We start from the raw sequence: 12,887 nt of genomic DNA on the forward strand, positions 1-12,887 counted from the left end.
CTGCCCCTCCCCATGTCCCCCCAGATGAACCGCTTGTGGGTCTGCCCCACATTCAGCCCCATCCCCACTCCTTCCGTCACTGCAGGAGCCTTGATTTGTGCCCCCCGGCCCCCAACGGACTTACCAGCCAGACACTACTCTCTAAGCTGCCCGGCTGGCTGCTTGTGTGCTGTGGCTGCCCATGCACGCAGCGTTTATCGGCGACATTATCAGCCACATCAGCCAAAAGAAGCCAATTGCCAATAATGTCAATATTCCTTTTATTGGCACCGAACATTTACCGAAATGTTTATCAGTACATAGACTGATGTACTGATGCACCTCTAATAGGAGATTGGCTCTGGAGCAGTGGTTTTCAAACTTGTGGTTCCACAAAATCATGTGTTTCTGCAATAGGTCATCAGGGGTTCTACACAGAGGTCGGGGTAATTGATGTAGTGGGCCAGGAGGTGGTACACTGCCATTGCTGGGCTGGGTTATCTGTCTCTCTGTCAGTTCACAGTAAGGGTTCTGTGGCAGAAGAAGCGGTAAGAAAGGGTTCTGTGAATTTAGAAATTATGAAAGCCACTGCTCTTGAGGTTGGCATACCAGATGCAACAAGATGGAAAATTGCTTCAATCTCAAAATGAAATTTGAGATTGGGGGATCTACACAGAATTCAAGAGAAAGAACTTGAAAAATAGTGCATTTTAGAAAAAGTTATGTTCTTTCCAGTCCTAAACCTGCTCTTCAGCAGGCCAAGTAGTGTTGGGGGTTTTATAATCATGTATTTTTGTCTTTAAAAATGTTTTTCTCTACTGTTCTCATGTAAGTTCCTCCCATCAGAACAAAAAACTAAATAGCTATGCAAAGGAAACAGTAACATTAGTAATATCTGGTATCTAAAGTATTGTCTGATTAACTAACCGAACCAACAAAAACAGAGAGAAAAAAAAAACCTTGATACCTTAATGACCTTTAACTGTAATGATCTTGTCTCTTACTTTTAACTATAAGGGTGAAAATTCAAAGACTTATGCAGAATTAAGCGTCTCTTTTGGGTTCCTTTACAACTGCAATTTCTTCTTCTTTACAACTCCTTTTCTTGGTCTTTTGCTGTTTCTCCTATCCTCCAGAATACTCCTACTCCAACAAGACACTAGCAAACTACTGAACAGCAGTAGTACATTTAGTCTCGTATGAAACCGATTCAATTTTCTAAAATATCTGTCTAATATGTTGCCTTTCAAGTATGTATTTAAGGATTTGGGATTAATATTGAAATGGAATTAACCCCATGCAAAGGCCACATGCATTAGTGATATTCAACAAGGGCTATGGCTCATGAGAAAGTAAAAAAGAGAAATGCTCTTTCAGGACCTAGAAATTAAGGGGCACAAATACTGTTATGCCCCTACTTCTTTCCAAACATTCAGCACTTAATCCAAAAGCTGAAACATTTAGTTGGAAGATCACCTTTAAAGTTGATTTTATGAAATGTCCAATAAAAATGTTTTTCTAGGGGTATATTAAACTTTTTGCTCATAAAAAGACAAGCATAAAATATCTCAGTATGCTCAGCAGCTGCTGCTGACAATTGGCAACCTGGTTTCCTTAGCAACAAACAAGTCTGAGAAAATCAAGAGGCTGACAATGAAGTGGAATGGAATGGCATGATAAAGGGAAAAAAGCAGCTCTCATGTATTCTGCCTTATGTGCCTAGATTCCTCAGCTGATGCTTCATAGTTTTCATCTTGTCAGTAACAGAAATCTAAACATAAGGGATGCGAAGCAGAATCAATAAACCTTGATAGCACCCAGCATTAATACCCAACCTTCACCTCCGCAAGTTGCACTAATGAGAAAATCTTGAACTATTTTCCATATTACATCTACTACTCCCCCCTTGTAATACTGCACAAAGAAGCAAAGCCAAAGATTCAGTGATTTAATATGTGCATCTTACTATTTTCTAAGCGCTAATGAGATTTACTGGCATTCAATACTGCTTGTTATACTATTTATATAGCAGTAGAGCCCTGTGTTGAATTCAAAGAGAAACTACTCTTGTGAAATGAAGTTTAAAGGAAAGGTTTGTGATTCACGTCATTTACAAAACCCCATATATGACAAATGGAACAGTACTGCAAAATCTGAAAAACTCATTACATGGGCAAGTCTCTGGCTAAATAATCTTCTACTTATAACGACTTCATGAGTGACAATGCCAAGTCTGATGTTAATAGGCATTTTAAGGAAGTGATCACTATAGCCAAAGTAGAAAAACAAGACAGTTAATTTTGCTTCCATAGGTAAGAAAAAAAAAAGAAAAAAAGAAAAAAAAAAATCACATTACCAAAAAAATCTGTGTAGCTGAGATATTCCTGATCCAACCTGATAGCTGTTCTTTCAAAAACATTTAAAGTACATTTTGCATGGTAAGTATTATTAAATTGCACAAACAAAAGATGGTACAAATTAAAATGAATGTTAGAAGCAATTATTTCTAAAAAAAATGACAAAGTCTATACGTTTGAGCAGTATCAGCAACATTCTAATTAGATGAGAATTTACAAAATTTCAGTCTGCAAATATATTGTTATTATATTTTAAAGGGATGTTGATTAAATAAAAAAACATTATTAAAAAAATCAGTACTGGTTATAAAAACTGAAATGTTTTATTCCTTGATTTACTTTTCATTATTTATGCATGTTTTCTTTTTAATTGTAGACAATGAAAAATAATTCTTCTTCATGTTTCTTTATGTTAAGTTTCCAGGCAATATGACTTTCAAGTCTTTATGCAGTTGTACATTTTTCAGATGGCAAAGTGCAGAAGGATGATTTCTGAGATATTTAATTCAAGTGGAATGTTGAAAGTAATTTTCTATCTTGGGATTGTTGAAATTTGCTTGCTAAGTCATTCACTAGGGCCAATTGACCTACCAGCGTCCCATTTAAATAACAAATACTTGAGTGTCTTTTTTTTTTTTTCAGTGAAAATTTTAAGCAAACTGTATTTGCGTTCTGAGCCTGAAAAAACTCAAACACATACCTAATTTAGTAAACCTACAGAGTTTGTTAAATTAAGCAAATGTTATCTTTTGCAAGATTAGACCCTTTAAATATTCAAACTCTTCCAACAAAAGCCATTGCTTCAGAAAAAAACTGTGCTTTTGTTAGTCCAGTATTTGATTATCTTGTCAGGTCTATACCTGCAATTCCTACTGACTGAGGAAAGAAGACCCCTAAAGTAATTCCCAAATACTAATGAAAAACATCCATACTGATATTATAGCTTTTTATTCATTTGTATCTGTAATAATAAAATATTATAGCACACAAGAGCCCTAATAATGGACCAGGAGCCCTCTGTGTTAGAAGCTGTACAGACACAGAACAAAGAAACAGCCACTGCCCCAAAGACATTGCAAATCTCAGGGCGTAACTAACCAGTTTTCCCTTACACTTCCCCCCTCCCAATACCAGGTGGGTGCTGCAGATAGTGGCACATGATAAGTTTTACATACATATTTGTATGTATACAAACTAGGGCCTATGGGGCTTCACATTTAAAAAAAATGCGTAAAAAAATTAATGCATTGCAAGAAACTGGGAGCTTCAAAAGAGAAAACTGCAACAATGCCCCCACAACTAGCCGTCTTTAAAACGCAGGTCTAAATGCATACAAAGACCACTTCAGTCTAAATGCAAAATATCTATACCTGTTACAAGGACATCCAAGTTCAATAGATACTTACATAATGCTAAAACATTTTCCAGTTTTCCAAATTGTAGTTCATGTACTAATTCTGCTACAGGGAGCAAGTCGTTATTAGGCGTACAGCCAGCTTCCTATAGATACAGACAATTACAAGATACCTTAGTACATGACAATACTGTAAAATACAGTCCTCCCCTCCTAACTCCATATTACACTAAAGATTATTTTGGGCCCCGTATTGTAATAATTCTTTTTAGCAGGATTTCAACAGGTCTCGTAAGAAGCCCCTCTGTGGTATTAAGTAGCTGGCCAAAGTCAAATGACCAGAACATGTACAGCTTCTGGACAGGGTTCAAACATCCAGCAGGGGAAAAAAGTTGAAAGAGAAAAAAAAAAATTCTATGACCCTACATTCTGGGCATAACTAAAAAAAAAATTATGACTAAGCTACTGATTCAGCTACCCAGTAATACTGTACTTACAAATTTTCTGTCTCTAGAAATGGAAAAATGCATTTATGAAAACACACACTGTTCCAACATTTGGGAGAGGGAAACCATGAAAAGTGGTAAGGAGATAAGTGGGCAAATGAGCAATATAAACTACATTTTCAATGATACCCTAGAAAAACACTTAAACAGGCTTGACTGTACTACACACATGATCAGGAGCAAAACTGGAGTCAGAGTACAGCATTCAGAGGAGCTGCATAATTGAGGCATAAAATCATGATCTCATAAAGTTAGTCATTTAAACTCACCTGTAGCAGGGCAGAGAAAGTCTGAACATCAGTATGTGTCAAAACATAGTTTGCATAGGTACGCAGAGTAGGTTTAATTCCCAACTCATGCATTACTTTGAGGACTTCAACAGTACCTACAAAAGCAAAGATACAGATCATATACCAAGATAATGTTTGTAATTAACTAAATAAGGAAACAATTTTCAACTGCATTAACAAATGTATACGGGATCAAAGCAAAGGCTAGTAATCCAATTTGTTGCAAAACTTCCTAAGCTTCTCAGCCTTCAGTGTTACTGGGAAGCGAGAGTCTTTCAACAGCAGGGTTTCTAAATTTGCCCAAGAAAAAACAGTTATGAAAACAAACTGAGCATTTAGACATCTTGCACAATTTACCCAGTTTGTAGGCAGATACTTAGGCTAATTTCTAAGCTTCCTCTACTCATACTGCAATTTTTGCACCTTACAGTATCTAGAATTTTCACTGAAGAGTGCCTTTTGACAAAATGTATCAAGGTCACCTATGCTAAATACATACTAAAAAGTAAAATTTGAAAGAGCAACAAACATTCATTTAAAGTAAATATTTTATTACTAAAACTGACCATGTAGTTCATTCAATGCTGTTGGCACTACGTAAGCAGGAGTAATATTAATAAAAACTGACATTAAAACAAATTAATTTTACATTTTTATCTTGCTTTATCTTTCAAAGGGTATTTCAGTGCTTTAGTGGCTTCAACCCTTTTCTCAGAAATCTGAAAAACAACTTTAGTTTCATCACATTAGGCCTAGTTAGCCAACTCTGGATTCATGTCAAAAACTATACAGGTATTGTAATTTTTACTGCTATAAAGATGATGTGTCAGTTGCTGCAGGACACCAGTTCCAAGTAGCATATGCTTTTTTCAACTTGCCTCTCATATTTGTTACTTTAAAATTGTTAAGTTTCCCAAAGTCCCTGTCTCTGCCCTGGAGTGCCACCTATGGAAAAGTGACACTTCCATGAATATTTTATGCAGTGCACTATGGTGCAAATAATCAAATGTGAATTCCCTTTGAGCACTTAAAAATACATGCAGGCAAGTCACACTAAATTAAAGTCGCATCATCTGCTTAAGTGTGCCTTAAACAAAACTCTGTCCAATTTTGGCCCAGAATCTGCAAAATTATGAACAAAGAAGTAGGTAAAGTCAGTCAGTCTTGCTCGATACTTTCCAAATTTTGACAGCTTTTCTATTTTATGTTTGCAGGCTGTCAGAAAATATATTAAGAACCCAGCCACAGTTATAGTAAAACAGTTGTTCCCACCCTCACTCCCCCCAAAGTCTAGTCAATATTACAAGTGATAGTTGGTTTATACATGAAACTAGGTACCACACTGAACTAGGTGCCCTAGCCTCTTTCTTCGACTAGAGTGTAAAATGTGTTTATTCAGCACTCCAAAGTCCCTGATAGACATTTGCTGTAAAAATCATCCCACAGTTTGGTGCAAATGAGCTAGGAGAACACTGAAGCTGTTGCAGATCAAAATTAAAATGAACCATCAAAAAATCTGAATGGAAGACTGCATAACACCTGCTGCCCTATTTCTGGTTGATGCTAGTAGCATTGACACAACAATTCTCATGAGCTCTCTTATACACCCACTTTTTCAATTAAGTAAAAAGATCAACACACATCTCTTTTCTAGCTACCCAGGCTTCTCCAATTTTGAAAACAAAGGCTTCTTTTATTTTGTTTTCTTGATGAGTTTCATAGGATAGGACCAAAGAAGTCCATAGTTTTAAATGTTTGAAAGTCCAGTTGTTCCCTCCCCACAGGAAATAAATCAGGAAATTAATCCCTGGAGAGTCTATTGCTGACCTCAGAGTGTTTGTTCTTAGACAACAAACTTTAAAAAAGAATCTGAACAGGAAACTGAGGAACAAGAAGTCACCCACAGGATGGACTGTGTTAAGTATGGTCTGAACAGAGACTACAGATTCTTGTCCAATTCCTGGATTTGCTTTTATAAACTGGATGTGCCTCAGTAGGTTGAAAGCTTTCTTTTTCTCTCTTACCAACCTTGCCCCTCTTAGCAGCATCTCCTCTTTTTTCCTCCTCCTTCCTTACCCTTTGTATTCTAAATGCTGCTTTCTTTTTAGTAGCTCTGCTCTGCAGTCCCTTCACAGCATGAGGAAGTTACGAAAGCTTATGCTATACATCTCTAATTTAGTTAGTCCATAAAAGGTGCAAATCTACCCTGCCTTCTTCCTTAATACACACCAGGCTTACTAAAACATCAGTAAATGAAAGGATACTAATTTCAGATCACTTCTTATATACTAAAAAAAAATATATCAGCTAGGATTTCTGCATTTTATGATTGTTATTAGAAATCCCCTAGACACCATTCATAAAACTGTAAGACAAAGTTATTACTCAGAGCTAGATCCAGCCCACAGAGCCTCTCCATCCAGCCCCCAGTGTACCCCTAGGTCTGATCAGAACCAAACAGGGCACGTTGCCTGCTTGTGGTACAGAACTGACTTGGGAACTGGATTGGACCCACAGACCTATTCCCACCCCCGCCAGAATAGCTGTTCCACTGGCTGCGCCAGCCGGTCTGGTACCTGTGCTGTGTGTGTCAGATCCTGGAGTGGCCCAGAGTGGCTGGAACAGATGCTGCATGCAGCACCAGCTGACCAGCACCTGCACATAGTTCCTTACTAGAGCAGTTTCAGGATTGTACCACATGCAGTGCCTGCTCCAGCCAGTCCAGGACCCACGCTCCATGCAGCATCTATGAGCACCACAGATCCCAGACTAGCTGGAACAGGCACTGCGTGCAACATGTCCCAAAGTGGCACTGCATGTGGTTCAGTCCAGACAGGGCAGTGACCACCAGGAATCCTGGTTTTCTCCGATTTAAAATTTAAAAAATCCCCAATTTACAGTTAAAAAACAGTAACCCCAAATCCACATTTTTCTGTGTTTTAAATGAAACACCACTAATATATGGATAATACATAGTTATTTTTCTTTAATCCGAAAATACCAGGATCTCTGATCATGTGCAGCACAGATGCCACTCTGGCTGGACAGCGCTGCACACAGTGCCTGCTCCAGTCACTCCAGGATCCATGCCAGACAGTCCCAGTAAGGCTAGAATGGCTGCCAGATCAGCTATCCTGAGGGAGAGGGGGTCTGTGGGCCTGATCTAACCTGCAGTGATGGATGAGTTTGACACCCCTGTTCTAAGAGCTACCCAGGCTTCTCCATTATATATAAAAAACTGGTTAAAATAAAGTCTAAGAATCTGAGACAAAATGTAACCATACGTGTACAATTAGTGGTGTGTGTTAGCCAGCTCTCAGGTCAATAAACTATATTTCCTCAAAAAGGAAAGTTTTACACAAAATGTCTCTTCAGTATTTTAAGTATCATGTTTAAGACATTTAAATCATTCTACTCTTCATTTTTCACTTGAGTCTCTTAAAATTGGTAATTATTAAGGGTCAATACAAGTAATTTTTTTTTTATAAGAAGGCATTTGTGGAATACAATGCGAATTGTATATGGCTGATTTTGCTAAACTCGAAAGACGATATTTATATCAATTTAACTATAATAATGAATTACTACAAGCTTACAAGTATAAAACCATCAACTTGACTGCTTTTAGACTCCCAAACACCAAGAATGCAGAAGTTAGGTGCCATAACTTTAAGTATGCAAATACTTCCAGTGCAGTCAGTAGGATTAGTCTCAAGCCCAAAAGTAAAGACTTGCAGGTAAGCATTTAACAGGGTCTATGATGTTATCTAGAGCTTATGCAATGAAACATGAAGGATTTTTGTATGGGTTTTCTTTTAATACAGAAACTCACCTGAGTGTCATTTAACTATTTCTTTATTTCATGTAGGTTGATTTTATTATTTTAAATATGTTAAATGACATGAAGTTTTAATTTGTACATTGGCTGGATTAAAGACAGAATATATACTTAAACTGCAGTCAGGCCTCAGTGAAAGAGATGACATTTAAGTAACAGTATAACAACCAATTCATCAACATTAAATACCCGAAATGTACTACACATTCCACTCACCTGCCTACTGACTGGTCATAAATAGGGTCTGAAAACACTGAGTGTAAGATATTGAGCAGATAAAACAAAGAGGTCAAACAGATTTAATCCTGGGACATTTGATTCTTTGGTACAAATCTGATGGGGGTTTAACAGGCCAAAAAGAAACAGGCTGTCCATGAAAAGGAAACTGCACCATATTGCAAAATATACCCTAATACTTATTTCTAATTACAAAAAAGGGAAGGGGGTGGGGGGGGGGAAATCACAAGAAAGTGCTAAAACCCGCACTTGGCACGTCAACATATGCCATTAATGTGACAGAATAAACTCCGATGCAATCTGAGCTGGAGTAAACTAATCCTGATGTCACCATCTACACATGCATTTAAGCACAGTAATTTATTTCATCATTGGATAGTACCTGTGTCTGAGGGGATTATCTGATGGCACTGTAAATTAGTCAACACCAGCCCAATTTCCAGGCATGCATAGACAGTGACGCTTTACTGCGCAGTAAATTAGACCAGTATGCAGTAAAGCACACGTGTTGGCTGACATGTTCACTAAGAATTAATCTTAATAGAAGATCACTTGACTACTGGACTATTGATGTAGAAATGAAGTTTTTATACCTTAAACATAGTGAAAACTATAACTTTTCAATACGATATATTTTAAGCCAGTTCTTAAAATATTTTAATTTTAGAACTTGTCTGAATGCTGAAACTTTTTGTTTTCCATTAGTTTCTAGCAGGATTATTTTAACTTCTGCTTTGGAGAATCAAACTTTTTTGAGAAGTATTATTAAAATGGAAGGACCCACTAACAAAGTAGTCCTAATTCCCTGAGTGGAAATTCTGACAGTGAAAAAGGTTTTTTTGTTTTTTAGAGACATTCACCAGCCTCACAAGTCCACACAAGGAAATTCCCCAACCTCAGCTGGGGGGGGCCACTACAAACCCTTTCGAGGCTCCAGAGCACCACAACCACAGCCAAAGGAAACTGCCCCACACCCCCCATTTCTAGACCAGACAGGGGAGTGGCTGTGTAACAGGGCCTGACCCTGTTACTAGGGTTGTGAAGAGCCTGAGCAGCCCCACACCCTGGAAGCATTCCCCATGCCCACTCCATATGTGGAGGGACTCAGAGGCTGATCAGGGACCCTGTTTTACTTTGATGAAAAAAAATCCCCAATGTTCCGATTTTAAAAAAGTAATCCAAAATCCACATTTTTCTGTGATCAAAATGAAACACCGCTAACACACACACATACACACATGCACGCAAACAGATCTATACATTAGCGGTGTTTCATTTTGATCACGGAAAAATGTAGATTTTGGGTTATATTTTTTAATCAGAAAATTGGGGGGGTGGGGTGGGGGGGTGGTAATCAGAGAAAACCTGGGATCCCTGCTGGTGATCCAAGTCCGGGAACACAGCAAGCCTCCCAAGCAAGGGAGCTAACCCAGGTGCAGGGAATGAAGAAGAGCTGGCCCATGCGAACTCTTATGGGGAGCGGGAGGGTGGAGATGAAAAGAATGCTTCGGGGCATTGGCAGAATAGGGCTGCCCTGAGCCTGAGGAATGTCTAGGTCAAGCAGCAGCCAGGAGGGGCTCTGAGCAAGTCTTCTCTTATTTGTTTGTACAGACTTCTCTTCAAAGCTTCTGAAAGAAAGAGATGAGGTGAGGTGGGGAACAAAGCCTGGGAAAAGCCTAGCAAGCCAGAGACCTAGAGCCAGAGAAAAGCTAAGTGGCAGTTTATTTGTTGAACTTTGTTTTGTTTTTCATTTCTTACAAACCCAGGGTAGTCTTGTGGTGCTATAGACTAACTCGGCTGCAACAGAGGGGAGGGCCCTGAACAGCAGGTCCTTAGCTAAAACCGGTGGCGAAAGCTAAAGTGGTTGGCTCAGGGTGCATGACCAAACATGCCTAGCTCTGCTCTGCCTGAAAGCTACATGTAACAGCATATAGGATACAACAGGCAGGGGTGCTCCAGCCTGTTTATCTGCACTTTCCTGACGCAGCCATTTCCCAGTCTAGCCCCACATGCACCTCCTGGAAGCAGACGAGTGGAACAGTTTTATCTGGCTGTAGCAGTACCACACCACTCTTGAGAGAAGGGCAGCGGTATACTTGCCTGCATTAGATGTATCAGATAAACCTAATGCAGACAGAAGAGCCTCCTCCTGCTGCAGCTGTTCTTCAATGTACCCCTGCACATGCCTGCTGGGTCATGAGGTGCCACTAAATCAGAAAAGTTGTAGGGGAATGCTGTAAGCCTAAAAAGGGTGTGAAACCAATATCTAAATCATCATGAACCTGGAACATTCCTTAAATTCCTGGTTTGAAAAGTGAACATACGTTTTAACACATTGAAAACATTTCTGTTGGGGAAGTCTGCATACAAAAAATATTTGTTAACTCTTTTTATATTATAATCAAATTTTCCTATGGACCACCACTAACTATCACCCTATAGAAAGATCATGTTAGTGATTTTTTTTTTTTTTTTTTTTTAATAATGGGGCATCAGGAAAATTGAAAATATTTTTTACTAGAAAAAGGAACCTTGTAGGCTGTACTTTAGTAGTAGTAGTATTTTATGCCAACTGATTTTAGCAGAAATAGAAGTGTGAAGATTTTTTTTAATTGGCTTTAGGAAGATTTAATGATGTTAGGCAAAAGCTTACTAGACTATGCAAGTTATGAAGTACCAATACAATTTAAATCCAACCATGACATATCATGAAAACTAGCTTACACTTGCCTATTTCATCTACTAAAACAATGAATTTCAATGCCTTTAATATTTTAGCCCAATACATTTCAATGTTTTTTAAACTTCTGAAGCACATTCCCCTTCCTAAAAGTCTAATTCTGCATTTACATCAATATAGAATATTACAGTAGAAACTGGAGTGTAACATGCATGCTCCTTTTGATTTATTTGCACATAAAATACAAACATCTTATTAAGTGGGTTCAATGCATGAAATCATGAAAATCAGCTTCTCACCCTTTTCATACAGATAGTTCTGTACAGAGTATTCAAACATTTGCCCAGTCTGGTTTTATATAATTGAAGCAGTGAGGTGCTCCTCATTCAGGATTGATAAAAAAGACACTAAAAATTAAAATGAACAAAATTTTGCCTTTTTTTCTTTTAAAAACAACCCATTTAAAATTAAATCTAAAATTAGTAGAAAAGATGTTAAGGCACAAGCATGATAATTTCTTAAAACATTTAAATAAAAAATAAATACACTGAACCAATGAACCTCTATCAAAAAAACTTTGTGTTACCAGCTGGGTACTTTTCTACGTAAAGAACAAATCAGGAAAGAGGTATCTAAATTTGAAATCCAGGTTTATCAACATGGCACAATAAGTTATAATCCTTTGGGGAACCCAGCAACTATACCACTGTGGGCAAGAGACTGGGAAAGTTATCGCAGGCATTCTAAACACCAATAACTAGAACTTATTAAAATGGCAAACCTGCTTTTGACAGCTATTGTTCTTTTCTATGAGTCATAAAGAATATTGTCTTCATTTGGACTAAAACATTTAAAAGGTAGGAAATCAACTGGCAACTGAAAAAATAAGGAAGCTTGTCTTTCTCTTTAGCTCAGGAACATAAAAGAAAAGAAAGAGTGATGAGATGCATTACATTTAAGACTGAAGGATGGACTGAGTAACTTAGGAGACAGTCTCATTTTCAAAGGTTTGGGCAAGTAGGAACTTAAATTCTAGTCACTTGCGTTTAATGCATATTTAGAATTTTGATAATAGAAAGTTTATGTATTCAAAAACATAAGGTTGTTAATAGTCACACTCAGCAGCATATAAAATGTATTTAGTGAACTTAAGTGAATATTAAGATGTACAATTGTTTAAATAAATACATATTGTTATCATGTAACCTCTAAAGAGAGTCTGTATAAAACTCTATTTAGTAGTAAATATGTATGTTTTACCAATCATGTAAACCAGTAAAAATGCACCCTTTCTGGAAAAAATGCAAGCATAAATGGATTTGAAATGATCATTTAAAATTCAAAGGTTTATATTTAGTGATTTAAAGCAATCCTTCATGTTCTGACTTTCCTTGGGACAACAGAATGAGGTCACTGTTAGGAAAAACTTTTCTCTATTTCCATTACTGTAAATATTAGTAACAAACTCCCACCAAGCTGTGGTACACATATTTCTTATCTCTTTGACACCTTTCAAATATTGGTTGTCTGCTATACATACCTCCTTCCCCTCAAAAGCTATTTAACCTTCAACCTTCCTCCAAAAGCACATCCTTTTCATTTTTTTCCTCTTCGGCAAATTCTTCAATTTGTCATCACTTTCCCTA

General features: G+C 37.6%; 1 protein-coding gene across 1 annotated transcript in view; it reads right to left on the reverse strand.

The window, feature by feature from the left end:
• The window catches only part of LRPPRC (leucine rich pentatricopeptide repeat containing), a 166,692-nt gene that overhangs the window by 125,523 nt on the left and 28,282 nt on the right, over positions 1–12,887 (reverse strand). Inside the window, exons 12-13 of the mRNA XM_006022845.3 lie at positions 4,466–4,581; positions 3,743–3,836 (exon numbers count right to left, since the gene is read on the reverse strand). Coding sequence (XP_006022907.2) covers positions 3,743–3,836; positions 4,466–4,581 — 210 coding nt within the window. The remainder of the gene's footprint in view (positions 1–3,742; positions 3,837–4,465; positions 4,582–12,887) is intronic.

This window comes from Alligator sinensis, unplaced genomic scaffold, assembly GCF_000455745.1.
Source record: "Alligator sinensis unplaced genomic scaffold, ASM45574v1 scaffold377_1, whole genome shotgun sequence".
NCBI classification, from domain to species: Eukaryota; Metazoa; Chordata; order Crocodylia; family Alligatoridae; genus Alligator; species Alligator sinensis.